At 41.7% G+C, this 15,564-nt stretch overlaps 1 protein-coding gene across 1 annotated transcript; it reads right to left on the bottom strand.

Annotated features, from left to right (window-relative positions):
- Positions 1-299: 299 nt before the first annotated feature.
- On the bottom strand, positions 300-15,252 carry LOC146176737 (epoxide hydrolase 3-like). Its single transcript, XM_084581035.1, has 6 exons — positions 14,915-15,252; positions 9,542-9,666; positions 8,425-8,537; positions 6,812-6,980; positions 5,988-6,124; positions 300-713 (listed from the first exon to the last, which is right to left on the bottom strand). Exons 1-6 carry the CDS (start codon positions 15,119-15,121, stop codon positions 382-384), a joined length of 1,083 nt encoding a protein of 360 aa, XP_084437161.1. The 5' UTR covers positions 15,122-15,252; the 3' UTR covers positions 300-381.
- Between the last annotated feature and the right edge of the window lie 312 nt (positions 15,253-15,564).

Genomic DNA, 15,564 nt, shown 5'->3' with positions numbered 1-15,564 from the left:
GGCGCTGATTTATTATTAGTTGGAGGTCCTTCCCATTGAAGAGTGTAGGATAAAACATGTTCTTACCATCAAGAGATTACTAATTCTGGAAATGCGTTATAAGCTGTAACGAAAGGGCTCAGAAGCAGACCCCTCGGGCTCTACAGACTTTTGACAAAGACTGTACATGGTGTACGGAGAAAACGTTTGCTCCATGTCGATAGTGCAGTTTGCGTTTCCCTTACACTGCTAATGTATGAGTATATTTTAGCCACCCCCCGCTACATTCTTTGGCCTTTTAATGTGCTAGATATGGTTAGGTTGACAACTTTATTTTGGATTTTGACGTGCGTTCCTCACAACATTTGCACTACTGTGACCGAATGATTGTTGCATGGCCCACTACTTTCCGCCTTTCGGTGATGATGTGCTAGAAAAGAGGGCTGTTCCAGTGCGAGAAATAGTTCCTTCGTCTATATGCAGAAACTTCCTGATGTAATCGTTGACGAGCTTGGGACGCTCACGGTGCACCCAGTGGCCAGCGTCGGGGACATACTCGACGCGGCTGCTACTGGCGTACTGGCGCGAGAGCTCCGCGATGTCCTTGGTCAGAGCGACATCGTGGCAGCCCCACACCAAAAGAGTGGGGATGGCTAGTGGACGGTACGGAGGAGGGTCATCTGACTGCAGCCGGAACGACGCCCGATAATAGTTGATGGGACCTGTAAGAGCACCTACGAGGCAAAAAGAGGGCGACAGAAATTTGGAGAGCCATATTCAATGACTACGATGACTAGAAAACGCTCCAACTAACTAGCTTGTAATAGAGTCAATAGGCTGCCAGATCTGGGAAGAAAATGGCACGCTTACGGTCGTCGTATAACTTCTACATCTTTTCTCATGGTCTTCATTTCTTTTCATATCTTTTTTTATTACTTAATAGGGGCATTGCCTCACATTGACTCTACGTGAATTTTCTGCACCACATATATAAGCAGAGTTCTATATATGCAATAAATTCTTTGTACGTTCCCCATATTGCGCGTGGACTAATTGGAGTGTGATACAGAACATCTAACAAGAGACTCCTTGAGGGAACAAATTAATCGAGTCGCACTGTAAATGAGTGAATGTATAGAAGACTCAAGTGGAGTAATTTAAAAAAATAAACCACAACAGCTTTCTGAAATGAAGCCGATCGCCAGAAATGGTTGTCTGCTACCGAGCATTGTCGGATGAGCTTCAAATTAAGCTTTCTGCAAACCCTGTAGGACAGAGTGCGCGATATTGGGCAGAACGTACCACGAAAGACAGTGCACATGGTTTGCCCCAGAAGTCAGTTAACCATGCAATTCGACAGGAACCAAGTAAAGCGTGATGTATTGAACGTTTAAGTTTGTTCAGCACGCGCTTATGTTTTGACATGTGTTCGACTGGTTGCTGTGTTTAAATATATTAAGCTCTCTGAATGATGAGGATATTTTGATTGGAGCCATATAGCCATTTGCGGCATGCGATTTCCTACGAAGTAAATGTCAAGATTGAGAACAAAGGACCGCAGAGCATTTTTAATAAGAATTTGAAGAGAAAGTTCTCACCTAATGTATCAAAATCACCTGCACGTTATTAAACAATACCCCCCACCGTGGCTCAGTGGACAGGGGCTCATCCACTTAGATGAAAAGCACGGGTTCAACGAGGCTGCACCAACCGCGTTTTGTTAGATACCAAAGGTGAAAGGATGCCGTGTAGTGGGCGATTTTTTAGCGTGGGGACCAAAATATCATCATCATCATCATCAGCCTGATTATACCCACTACAGGGCGAAGGCCTCTCCCATATTTCTCCACCTAACCCTGTTCTGTGCTAGCTGCATCCACTTGACCCCTGCGAACTTCTTAATCTCATCCGCCCACCTAACTTTCTGCCGCCCCCTGCTACGCTTTCCTTCCCTTGGAATCCAGTTTGTTACCCTCAGCGACCATCGGTTATCGGCTCTTCGCACTACATGTCCTGCCCATGTCCATTTCCTCTTCTTAATTTCTACTAGAATGTCGGTAACTTGAGTTATTTCTCTGACCCACTCTGCACAGTTTCTATCTCTTAATGTTACCCCTACCATTTTTCGTTCCATAGCCCTCTGGGTTGTCCTCAACTTAAGTAGAACTCTCTTGATTAGCCTCCACGTTTAAGACCCATAGGTGAGTACAGGCAAGATGCAACTGTTGTGTACTTTCCTCTTGAGCGATACCGGTAAGCTGCTAGTCATAATCTGCGAGTGCTTGCCAAATGCGCTCCATCCCAATCGTATTCTTCTTGCTATTTCCTTTTCATGGTCCGGATCTGCGGTTACTACCTGTCTTAAGTAGACATATTCGCCTACTACTTCCAGTATTTCGCTACCTAATGTAAACTGCTGTTCCTTCCCGAGGCTGTTGAACATTACCTTAGTCTTCTGCATATTGATTTTCAAGCCTACCTTTCTACTTTTCCTGTCTAGGTCATCAATCATTATTTGCAGTTCATCCCCCGAGTTGCTTAACAAGGCAATGTCATCAGCAAATCGCAGATTACTAAGGTATTCTGCATCTACCCTTATAACTGCTCCCATTCCAAGTCTCTGAATACTTCCTCTAAACAAGCTGTGAATAGTACTGGGGAGATTGTGTCTCCTTGCCTAACACCTTTCTTTATGGGAATTTTGTTTCTTTAGGCAGAACTATGGTTGCTGTGCAGCCGCTATATATATCTTCCAGCACTTTCACGTACGGCTCGTCTACCCCCTGATTTCGCAATGCCTGCATCACCTGCGAGTTTTCCAAATATCCCAGGTGGCAAATGATTCAGCGCCCACAGCCACGATGCCCTTCACAGGCGACCAAACCAAACTGAACATTATAGCTTTTTCAAAACTGTTTGAGGGCATTAAGCACCATATTTAGCATGAAAATGTCAAACAGAAGGCTCGAGCGATAGGTTCTTAGACGTGCTCATAGGTACTCAGAAAACAGAGCTACAGACGTGCAAATCAAAATTCTTTTTTTTTTTTCAAGTACTTCCGTACTGATGAACCGCAGGCAAGTATATTCGTACCCTCGTTGTAGAATCTCTACACAGTCGTGATTGGCTGCACATATGGCGGGGTTAAATATACAGCTAGTGTGACAAAAAAAAAAAAAGCTAGAAAACACAGCCTGCTGAACATTCAATAAATTATACACATATTGAGCAGAAACACATCTTAAAACATAGACTCCATGAAGACCAAAGCAGCTTAGTCCCGTGCTGAAAGCAAGCACATTAAATTTCTACTTGTTATCGCACTCCGCGATACTTTATAATTTCTTTAATTAAAGGTGAAGTTGTAATATAAGACAGAATATAGTCCTAGCACTGTCAAGTAAAACGTTTTTTAAATGTTTGAAACAAATCTCAAGGTGGGTTTCTTTCTGCTACGTAAGATCAAAAGATAAATGCATAACTCAGTTTTTCTGTCACAACACAGGTACCGCCATTTAGTCAGGAGAACCATCATTTTTACAAATATGTCAGTATTGCAGAGCTTCAAAAAATTTTTCTGCACCTAATCACTAAAGCATCGTTTCATGGTCACATATAACTGCTTTCAATTGATTAGGTGTATTAATAACAGCTGGTATTTGGCGAAACACCCATTAAACCTACATCAAGCAAACCGCCAAGCAGTAATCGCCTCTATAAAATGTGTACCCTGCTTATAAACACCGCACGAAGCCTTATTTAATGTATTTCGGCTAACGTTGAAACATATCACGCTGTAAAATCAGCTATGAACTTGAGACGCTTCGATTTGTGTTTCACCTCCCCCTCGCCCCAAACAGCTCGCGTTTTATTTGAAATGACCTACAGACATAAATATTCGGTCATTTGTCATTCACTTTTTCTGCTCATGTTTTTTTTATTTCCTGCGTTCAGTAACCTGCATTTGCGTGTGAATTTAAAGGTGTGCATACTGCCGCACTCGCAAATGGTATTGAGTTGTATGCAGTTCATAACTTTGCAAGATAATTAGAATGCCTTTTTTTTTGTTACACAGCCCCTGCTCTTGTGTCTATTGGATGGCTCAACAAGTGCCGGCATCTGCATTGTCATAGCACATACTGCAAATTTGTTTCACAGTGTGCAATGATTGCTCGAAATTTTGCATGCATAATAGTGTCAGTGAGTTGCCAGTGTTATAAGGCGCGAAAGAACGTGTTTCGCGCTATGAGGTACGCGAGATAAACCTGACATCTATCGCGCTAATAAAGCACGATAGATATCAGGTTCCGTGTGCCTAATCTACACTTTTTATTACAGCAAGTAAGCCTGGGTATGCTAATAATTATTATACTATCTCAAAAAACCAAACCCCAATGCTTTCCTTTGTGTTAGTAGCTGGCGACTCCCTTTGGATCCATCTCATCAAGAGCACTTCAGTTTTTTCAAACTTTTTCCTGACACGCCTGCCAGAGCAACGATCCAAGGGCTGATGACCTAGCTCACGGTCAAAGCCATTCAGATATTACTAATAGTATATAAACATGCATGAGGTAGAGGTTTATAAATGAAGTTCAAACGTGTGTGAACATAAATGTGCCCAATTACACCTTCATTAACAAATTGAGCTTTATTCTTTGGTAAGCCTGATAGACAAGACAATAGTTCCCTGAGATCACATGGCAGCAGCGCGTGGCCGGATGCAGACTGGCAATAATTACACCTTCCTAAATCATTTATTAGGCTAATTATTATCAAGTGGTTCCAAGTAAGCGGGATCATTGTAAAGCTCTCCTTGCTCCTCGACGGAAAATTTACGCTGGGCTAGAATGTAACCACTCTAGTTTTTTCCTACTGCGACTTCCTGGCAAGGTCCACAGCCTCAGTCGAGCTTTTGGTTTTTTGCCTATGCTTCCCTCTGACGCTTTAATGTAGCCAAATATCTTGCATACTAAAATAAGAAATTTTTCGTTATCCGTAAATTATGATCAATATACGTTTTGAGGGCGCGGCAGTAACCATAACTGTGCAAATAAAGGTATGCACGTGCTCAAGAGACATGAACTTTCTGTATGGAGTTTATCGGTATTGTGTTGTCATGGGATCCCCTTGTATCGGTAAATTCAATGAGTGTTTTCGTTTACGTGATCGTATTCCAGAAAGGCACTTGTGATATATAAAATTACCCTATGTTATGCAGTCCGGTCCAATTATAGCGGAAGTGGTAGCCTAACAGTTCGAATTTATGGAATAAGCTTTTCTGTATTTACAAAAATAATTGTCCAGTCCCTGTGGGTGAATAACACAGCTTCTATATGCCGTGTGGCGAGAGAAAGTTTGTGATATTTTAACCTTAATTGGGGCTACACTAGCAAAGTTCAATTTATGCGGTATAGGTTCATATCTTTTTCTGACTCCCGTAAAAACTAAGTACTGGAGATTTATTGCATTTAATTATAGTTATATTAGAAGATGTGATTTGCTTTAATTCATTATGAGAATCGGATTAAGGACATGAAGATATTGCTTTTTGTTCAGTAAAAATAGGTCTCGGGAAATAATTTTGCAGAAAAGTGCAATCAGTCAACGGACATATAATTAACTTTGTAATATGCTGTGGTTGAGGTCAATGTTGCTGGGAGAAGTTAAATTATTTGTAAAGCCGAGTAATTTGGAATACTTGTTTGTCATGGCTAAATTATGAAGACTAACATGAGGATTTATTTTGACCGCTAATTTAGACATTTCCGCAAAACAGAACGAATTAACGATGGGTAAAATTAAGAATAAATGATAGCTAAACACGTGTCCTGCTTTATAGCCACGACAAAATTGGTAAATTAGGTTCCTCTGGGTGCAACAGTGATTTAGCCGTGAAACAAGTGAGGAGCCTTTTTTGTTTTAAGGAACGATGCTACAAAAGTGATAGCTTGTTGTGCTCAAGCGTCACATAAGAAGATCACGATGCCACCGTGACTCTTAAACCTCACCTGGCTTACTGAATGTGTATTTGATGGCCTCCCTTTCCTCGTCGTTGTAGGCAGCGTGGAGTTTGTCGAACAGTTTCATGTCGTTCATGCTGAAGACTGTCTCAGGAAGCCAAGGCAACTGGAATGCCACAAAGTACCTGCAAAACAAGCCGTTTAAATGCCAAGACAGCGTACATTAGTGCTATAACGCCCGTCTAAAACTAACTGCAGTTCGAGGATTCAAAGCCGATACGGATAAACTAGGCCGTTGTATTTCGGTAACATTTCCTTCTTGCCATAAAAGGGACAATTAGTGGCGCCTGGGAAATTTCGTCACGTCGTCTGAGTGTTTCAGCGCAAGCTTTGTTGTTAGGTTAAGTCGACATTTGATTTAGCCTCACCCTATGTTAATTTCATCTAGGAAGCCGCAAAACGGTTGTGACTCAGATGTTCGGTGAAGTTTGTCGGCGTCAGTGACACGAAAAAGCGGTGTCTCATTAAAGGTAATGTTAACGTTTAGTCAAATGTTTTGTAGCATGCATAAATGAGTTGACAAGAGAAACTGCAGAAAAAGCGCTCGTTCTCTCTGTGATCATTTCATTCTCATGCAGTGCTGTTTCTCAATAGGCCAAAAATATGAACGTCAATCAGAATTTTATCATTCCGGTTCAAGTGATTACGATGAAGCAAACAAGTATACTGTGTACCTAAATGTAACTAACACGCAGATTACCAGGAGAGGTCGATTATTTCGATGCAATTGTATGGCGGAGACAAAATCAAACGCTTGATGATTATTTGTGACCAATGAGAATCTAAATAAAACTGTCTAAGGGTTGGCTCACCACGATTGGCATATCTGGCTAAGGCTGTGCTCCAGCTGGTACTTCATGGCCAAAGGATGAGGCCCGTTTATGATGACCATCCTCTCCACCAAATTTTCGTATTTTGTGGCGAGCCACCACGCGATGACGGCCCCCCAGTCATGGGCCACGATATTAACTTTTTTATTTCCTGAAAGTAGAGTCAGGAATTTAAAAAATGACCCCGGAAAATGACTTGTTCTTAAAGCAACTAATAAAGTTCTACGGAAGCTGAGAGTATGCTGGCTATGCATTATATTTCATCTCCGCTTCAAACCAGCAATCGAAAACTTCTCAGATTGCTGGTAAAAGTGCTTTGTGCTATTGTGCTAGGACGCTGGTTGCCTTTATGATTGTATTTTCTTTAAACTCGAAACGAACATCAATTTTGAGTTCAATAAAATGAAATTGTTCAGTTAGTCTTCTAAAAGTTTTTATTTCCTGAAAAGAGGAATTTATTCATAAATAAGAGACCCTGAAGACAAATGTCGCCTCCTTATTTTGGAGTTGGTGTCATAATCCTTAGCGTTTTGTCTAGTCAAAGGCCTGAATATTTGTTTTTTTGCACGAATGTGCTTCACATTGATCAGATTCGTGTCACACAATACACCTGGCGCAATATATTTTAACTGCTTGAAGCTGGAGACAATTGCCCATAAACGAAGAACAAGGAGCCATTATTGCTTTCGGACCTTGGTAGCAAAGTTAGACATATCTTTCAAACTTTCAAACAAAAAATACGATGTTAAGTGAATAAATAAAGTTGTGGTAGCTTGAGCGTAGGAACTGCCAGGATGTTCAAAGCATACATTTTTGAAGATAAATGCTAAAACTATATACACACCGTATACAATGCATCAAAAGTGCTACCATTTCTCCAACTCATTCCTCTATTTGGTAGCAGAAACACAATTCAAATTAGGATTGCGCAATGTTTAATTCAGGAGGATATATTTGAGACTTAAGGCCAGCTCTGAATGACTTCCGGTGAAGGTATAAATTTATCACCTGGAAAGTTTTTTGGAGGTATTCTTGTATTATGTCCATACAAAATCCTCAAGTTTCCCCTTCCCGTCCATACTTTCCGTAAACAAATGCCACTATGAGTGTAAATTATTATTCCTCAGTGTCCCATTTTATCGAAATCGCTGCCATCACAAACCAAAGGTGAGAACATGGGCGCGCATTGCTATACAAACACTGCAACATGTTGCAGAGGTCATGTTTCTTTGTGATCATAAATACAAAATAACACACGTGAGCTTGACGATTGTGGCTTCATACCAGAGTGCGAAAATATATAGCCTGAGCAGTATCAACGAGCGAGAAGGAATGAAAAAGAAATATTTTTGTTTGCTTTGAAATAGTTATAAGTCAATCATTTTGCGTTTCTATAAATTCTGCGAAGTTGTGAGAGCTTCATTGAGGGCTAGCCTACAATGCGCACTTAGTGTGCACCGGCTAGTTTGTTTAATGAACAGAGATACCATTGTGTACCTAAATGGCACAGCTGAATCCACTGAAGAACTCGTGAAGCAGGTTGCATAATTACTGTGCTCTATATTACCGAAAAGTTCATACGTGCTGTGTCTTACCAAGAGATATGATTAATTGATGAACGTCCTCGACTAAGCGTGAGCCACGGTAGTCCACCACACGATCCGATTTGGAAGAGCGGCCGTAACCTCGCAGGTCCAGAGCCACAACCCTGCAGCAAAGAAGCATGAATACTTCTTACAACTGTGTTGAGACTTTAACGGTATAGGAAAAAGTGCTTGAATTGGACTCTAAACACCTCTCAGGTTAATGTATGGGACGCCATGAAAATGTCGCTATTATTGTGCGGTTATATTCTTTGTAATGATATCTCATTTCAAGTAGATAAAGTTTGACATAGAAAACAATACTTTCTTTATATGACAATGCGGGCAATATGAACATTTCCTGATATCGTAGTTTCTGCACACTCGGTGTTATGCGTGGCGTTTAAGTGCAAAACATACCTTCAGCATACATGAAATATTAGCTGCTAGCGCATTGTACTAATTGATGGCAAAATATATTCGGCCTTAGAATTGACATAAAAGCTTTCACACGATCCGCGCGAAAGCTGCTTAAATAATATACGGGCATATGCTGTCTGTTGGAAGCAATTAGCTCAACACTATAAAGTTCTGGCGACTAAGCAATAGGCACAGGAAATGATATCTGGCGGTGGGGCACGAAAACTTTTAAAAATAGCTCTGAAAGAATCTTTAGGAATACGCTCTTGCAGATGGAACTTGAAAGGCGGTTGTCATTCCTGCCACGTCGTATGCAGTTGTAACCCTTACATAGCCCTCGCCACAGTCTGCCAGAATCGATGCACTTGGCGGGACTCGTGAGCGGCGCACCTGGAGGTTTGGCGTGCTTTAGAGAGATGCTTTCAACGGCTTTCATATAGTGTATCGAATTGTTAATTTTCTAAAAAAAAAAGAAAAATATTTTTTTTTATTGCTCTTGGACACTTCATTTCCTGCTCGAGAGGCGAAGTAGCTTCAATATGTGATCGAAAGAAGCGAAATTGAAAAATTGGAAGTAAAAAAAATTGACACTCGATATTTTCAGTGTGAGATAGCGCTATGCACCGGGCCGATTAGGAGGCAGTGCCAAAAAGTAAGTCGATCTAATGCCATTCTTTGACAAGGAATATCTCTTTTATGTGGCTCTTACCGGAAATCGTTTTTGAGTCCTAGTATCTGGTGCTTCCAACAGAACCAAATGTCGGGGAAGCCATGCAGTAAGAGGACCACGGGCTTCTCCATGCTTCCGGCGGAAACATAGTGTAGCGTCACATCCTGCGGCGGACGAACAGAAGCGGATTACGGTAGAAAAGAAATAAAATACAATGGCAATTATGATACAATGCCGAAAACGTAAACGGAGCATGCTAGTTCCTTCTAAAAATTTTCACGCGTTGCATAATTCAAACTTGCTGCCTCGGTATGTGCATACCAGTAGTAGACGCCAGGACGTTTTCACTTGGACAGATATTATTTTCTTATCTCCAGTGCTGAAGGAGTGATTTTTTATTTTAACGGGAAAGACAGCTCCGTTTACTAATGACCGCACCTGTAAATCTTAATAGTACATAACAGACTTGTGTCCCGAACATGATGGGGAAGCTAGTGAAGGGAAAGTTCCAACCTTTTCTGACGGCCATCATCTTCCTCTTGTTATTTTCTTTTCGCAGAATAAGTAAATACCGCATTCTGAGTTGGGCCGATATGAAAAAAATCTATAAAGCATGACTATCCCACAATAGCGAGAACACTGTTTAGAAAAGCAAGAAAACATTATTTCAACTAGCATAATCTGGGTGCAAGTCTCACAAAAGGCATGACTATCTTTGATGAATGTGTTGTAACTGGTGAAATAGCATAGTGCAATGCAGATGACTTGGCGCTGTCTTACCGCGAATGCGATTCACATTTGACTCAATATGGAGCCTTACGGGTGTACGATCGCTGTTCCGTTGACGTTCCCCTCATCCACACGACACGACACATAACCTCTTTCTCTGATTCGAGGGGAGCTCTCAACCTTCCCCACTTGGCCTACTTCCCACAGGGCTACTGCGGATATGGTGGGGGTGAAATGAACAGGTGCCGCTTTTTCTGGCGACCGCTCCGTCCTCCTCCCGTTTCATATTCACGGGAAGCATCGGCAGCGTAGAGAGAGACTGCACAGCGACGTCGGAGCGCGCGAATGCTACTACGGCCAAGGAAGGAAATTATGACAGCTAAACAGCTTGGCAAACAGGCTATGCCTTCGCATTTCGTTCTTGTCTGGCACGGATGTGGCCAAAAATAGTGCCGTGCGAGGCACCAATTTACTCTTTAAACGGCGTGGAAGTTCAGCGGGGCTCGGGCTCTTCTCTCAAAGCCCGAGCCCCGCTGTACCCCCACACCGTTTAAAGGGTAAATTGGTGCCTCGCAGCAACTTGATGAATATGAAATAGTTATAGCGCTAATACTGTGCGCGCTGCAAAGAAAATGGAGTGACGTAATTATAATTAGAACAGTTAGAACTGTACATCTGGTGATGGCAGACGTAGTGTCAATTCTCTCGGAGCTAGGTACACAAAAATTACATAGGTAGAGAACAATTTCCTTTGAAACATATTTCCCAAGTAAAATGTGACGCTCGCACTCTGTTTCCAAAGTGTGCTCAAACTTTATATGTCCCCTAAAACGCACGTGGGTACATTTGCTTACTCAGGATAGTTCTTTCATGTAATTTGTACAGGTATTTCTGTAGGAATGGTTACAACAGGGTCTTTTTATTGAATGAGCGCAACAGAAATCTTCAATAGACACTGAAAGGAAGCGTAAGTTTTCCTGTACCCATAGAATACCATATTTCAATAACAGAGTATACGTGAATGCAAAATGCGTTTTATGAGCTCCAAATAACTGAAAGTTTAAATTTAAATCTCGTTACCTACACTCATTTTCGTGAGTGAGCAAACTGCCTTTAAGCAGAACATTAGCAAATAGATTTTAGAGGCGAAGCACACCACCGCCATTTTCAGAGGAACGACAACTGAAGAGTCCTTTGTAGCTTGACGAAGCCAGGAAAATAGTTTGCAACATTGAGATCCAAAGTACTCTGCGTTTTTCTGTACTCCAAGGCTTGCTATGTGAATGGGGATGTCTTTAACTTGAAGTAAGTCGTGTAGTCCATTTTCTTCATGAAACTGGAGCAAGCTTGGGCTCCTAATGTTGTACATTAGTTATAAATGCAACAGCTAAATCGAAAGGGGTAGGGCTAGGATGTTCGTTTTGTGTGGGAACTCTGCCTGGCGTAATGGGATACTTAGCAATCATGGCAAACAACTAATGCATAAGGGCGGCAAAAGCTCGAGTCTTTCCTTACTGTGGACGCAGGCCCGTTATTACTCTAAAAGCCGAGATATGTTACATTAAATCAAATAACCAAGTAAGCGGAAACACTATTTTCAGAGCCTTAAACAAAGTTTTAAAATTGCGCTACTAAACTTGATTTCTTATAAAAAAAAATGATAATGATTGTAGCACTGATACAAAATCAATAAAATGAAAACTAAACAAGTGAAACGGTATAATATCAGTGCACTTGTGGCGGGGCAACTACATGACAGCACCTTTCCGTTTTAACACAAAAACCTATTTAAGCTGACAGCATCTTTCCGCTTTAACACAAAAGCCTTTTTAAGCTCACGGAGCGAATATCTGTGCGGGAGCTGTACGTCATAACTGTCCGTCGCATCTGTGCGCTGATGTGTCAGTCGCAAATAGCGTGTAAGGAGAGAGATGAAGAATAAAAGCGATTGGTTATATGTAATGAATAAAACCTATAGATATTAATAGAGTTCATGACTAAAGCTAATGAGTAATAATAATGAATGATTAATAATGACTGAAATGACTCTTATTGATGAATACGTCAAACTATGGCTTGTAATGACCTCAAATGACTGGAAATGTGTAAAAATGCTTAGCGATGAATGGTAATGAATACAATAGCTAAACGTGCCTCATCATGATGGCTAATGACGAAACCACCAGTATGTCAAACGACGACATGTAATGATCACAGCTGATTGAAAATGAGTAAATTTTTCGTTATAAATGTTAATGACAATGACTAGGCACAGGTCATCATGAGTACGAAATGGTCCATATGTCAAACGACGATTTGAAGTGTGCCCTTGTACCCTGTGGATAATTCAAATATCTAAATAAAATGACAGCAATTGACTGGAAACGAAAAAAAAGGCTCAGCTATAAGTCAAACTGACAACGATAACTAGACATGACTCATCATGACTACGAAAATACAGTTTTGTTGATTAGATTATTGTCGTTCTCTTAACAAGCATCTAAGATACCCTCAAAATTTTGGGGTTGTACTGTTATTACAAGCGAGATTGAAGTACCATTAGTGCCAGGAAGAAAGAAAACTAGGAATGTACACAAATAGACATGAGCGCGTGACTGATACTTAGAGAAATGCGATCAGAGAGCTCTATGTGCTCGAAAAGGTTAACGAATGAAACTCCGACAATCTTATCTAGTACTCCCATTTTCACGAGTGGGTAAGCTGCTCTTCGCTAAAATAAGCGAAGCTGGGTATAGTTATTTTAATGCGCGTTTCAGCCGCCGCGGTGAAGGATTTTATCGATAGCCGGCGTCACGCGTTCAACTAGATAATAATTTCAGAAAACATTTACAAAGCGGATTTCGGCCCCAGGAATTTCTCGTGGTAAGCAAGCACATAACCTCACTTGAAAGATTGACGTAATCATTTTCTGCGTGTTAGCGAGCAAGAAAAAGATATCACGTGTATGAAGGAGGGGGGGGGGGGGGAGATAGGTCGGGGTTTTAGATTGGTAGGTTGATTGTTTACGATATGGTTAAGCATTTCCTTTAAACCTAATGTACTTGAAGCTCTTGCAACTGCACATTACACCAGGCAGATTAAAGAGACGCTCCCTGAATGAAAACACTAATTTTCTTTTGAACGCTTGTCTAACGCATTGTTTCCCGCCTCATACTCAGGCAAATCTTATGGCGACGAAAGCATCAATTGGACAGTGTAGAATTTTACAGTGGCCTCTCTTGTGGTTGAAATTCTTCTTGCGAATTTAACACAACGAAATGTGCTACTGAATGAACACAGGGGAGAGGAGATGGTAAGCGCTTGACGAGGTCCATCTAATGTCTACAGTTCCGAAATCAACGGATGCAAAACTGCACGCTGCGTCCTGAGGCTTCGTCAGCTTGATACCATTTATTATTCGCACTGTTATACCTTGTTGGATTCGAGCTCACTAAAGACTTGCTCGCTTCTCTACTAATTGCGTTGCCGCCGTTACTGAAAGCGGAGGTCATTCCTATGCACTCTGCTTTTCGCCAAGAGAATGATGAAAATATTCGGCCAATCGGCCTGGTGCGCTTCTTTGCAATGATGTCGATGATCACTATCGTAAGGGCAGAGTTTGATCCAGCCCTGATTATGCTGCCGTGTCAATTAAAGTTATGCCCAACCCGTGGCTCAGGAATGGCTTCGTAAGGCTATCGGGGCGCTTCTGTGTGCGTTTGCTGCAAAGAGCAAATCAGCCGACAGGGAGACGTAGCCTCCTTTCCTGCGCAAGTAAATTTCTGTACTAGTTGTTCCTGTAGAGGCGTTGTTAATACACGTTAAAGAATTCCTGTCGTGGTGCAGGAGTGCTTCGCGTCAGGGACGGCTTCGTACACTGCCGCCTTTCAGCCGCGAGAGGTGCGATCGTTGTGCAAATAATGTTGCTAATGCGAAACCCACATTGTCAGATTATTGCTTGAAACCAGCTAGTTGACCGCCCAAGTGAAAATAAGGTTGTGTTAACATTTGAAAAATATATAGACTAAAAGGTCAAAAACGACCAAGTAGCGTATTTTGGTTAACTTACTTCGTGAGCAATTAGTCTCAAATAATCTGAAGAGCTGCAGAAACCTGTCTACGTAAAATTACCTGATACGTTTACGCAAGGCTTCATTTCTGGTGGTGAAAAAAAAAAAAAAAACCTTATTTGTTCTCGGAGAAGAGATCTCCGGTTGGCCATGAGGAAAAATGAGCGAAATCAGAACTTTTCAACTAATCAACCTCCTGTGCACCCCACACTAAAGAAAAAGCCTGTTCGACTATTTTTCTTTGAAATATAGTTACGTTATTTCAAATTAAGAGAACATTATCTGGCTCCGTATTACGCACCTAAGCTGCACTCGCAACGAAATGTGAACAAGAAGATATCTTGTAAAATGACAGAGACACACAAGATACGCTGTGCCTAATACCTGGCGTTTTACTTCAAAAAAAAAAAAAAAGAAAACCGCTCCGAAAAAAACGGGTTGTTCGTTGCAAATAATTTGGCCATACAAAACGCCGGACTATCTCTTTTATCAACTCTACCACCGGGAAGGTTGTGAATTGGAAGAATGAAGCAGGAATATAAGAATCGTTGCTTTCAAATGTACGAATGCAGCCACTCGGGGTTACGTGAAAAAGACTGCGAAAGAGACTCACGTCCATCGTGAAGAAGTCATGACCGCCCAGCGATGGATCTTGCAGGCACTCCGGTTCTTGATCGCGTTGCCTGGGCGTCAGTGCACGCCTGCCTTTGAGCAGGACCAACAATGCGATGCACACCAGAAGGATGACTGAACGGACCGCTCCGACAATCACCAGCAAAAGCGTCGCGAAGGCCCGGCGGAAGGTTGCGAATAGAGACATCCCTTTCCACGAGTCGTCTACCACGTAGTAGGAGTCCAGTACTTCATTATACTTATAGCTATCTGGGACAACTTGTCGCTCACAGACTAGCACATATCTGGGTACCAGTTGTACGCCGGCGATATACCTGTGCTGAAGTTTGGTGAAACCGGATACCACGTGCCTTCTGAGAATTGTCCCAACATCCAAACTATTTGGCACGGCAAAGAAATGGTCGAAAGAACTGAAGACTATACGGAGTGCAGCTATGTTAGACGAGATGGTAGGCAACACCCTTTTGGACGCTAATTCCGTAGAAATATGATCACAATTTCAATAAAAATTCTGTTGAGCGAAATTGCCCTGAAGTGGCCTTGATGTGCAGCATCTGCCTTGTCGGTGGCTCTGCAGAAAGAGAAGACAATTTACATTCCTTTAGAATGAAGAGCTGAAGAAAGGAACCA

The sequence above is a fragment of the Amblyomma maculatum genome, chromosome 10 (genome assembly GCF_055883805.1).
Source record: "Amblyomma maculatum isolate TAMU_Amacu chromosome 10, ASM5588380v1, whole genome shotgun sequence".
Classification (NCBI taxonomy): domain Eukaryota; kingdom Metazoa; phylum Arthropoda; class Arachnida; order Ixodida; family Ixodidae; genus Amblyomma; species Amblyomma maculatum.
This window is presented reverse-complemented; position numbering and strand designations above follow the sequence as displayed.

Excerpts from the sequence above, each read along its gene's own strand:
- LOC146176737 (XM_084581035.1), bottom strand. The coding sequence starts at position 15,121 with ATGTCTCTATTCGCAACCTTCCGCCGGGCCTTCGCGACGCTTTTGCTG. Across the intron at positions 9,667-14,914 it reads ATGACTTCTTCACGATGGAC|GATGTGACGCTACACTATGT; the intron begins GTGAGTCTCTTT and ends CGTCCGCCGCAG. Across the intron at positions 714-5,987 it reads ATACACATTCAGTAAGCCAG|GTGCTCTTACAGGTCCCATC; the intron begins GTGAGGTTTAAG and ends TTTGCCTCGTAG.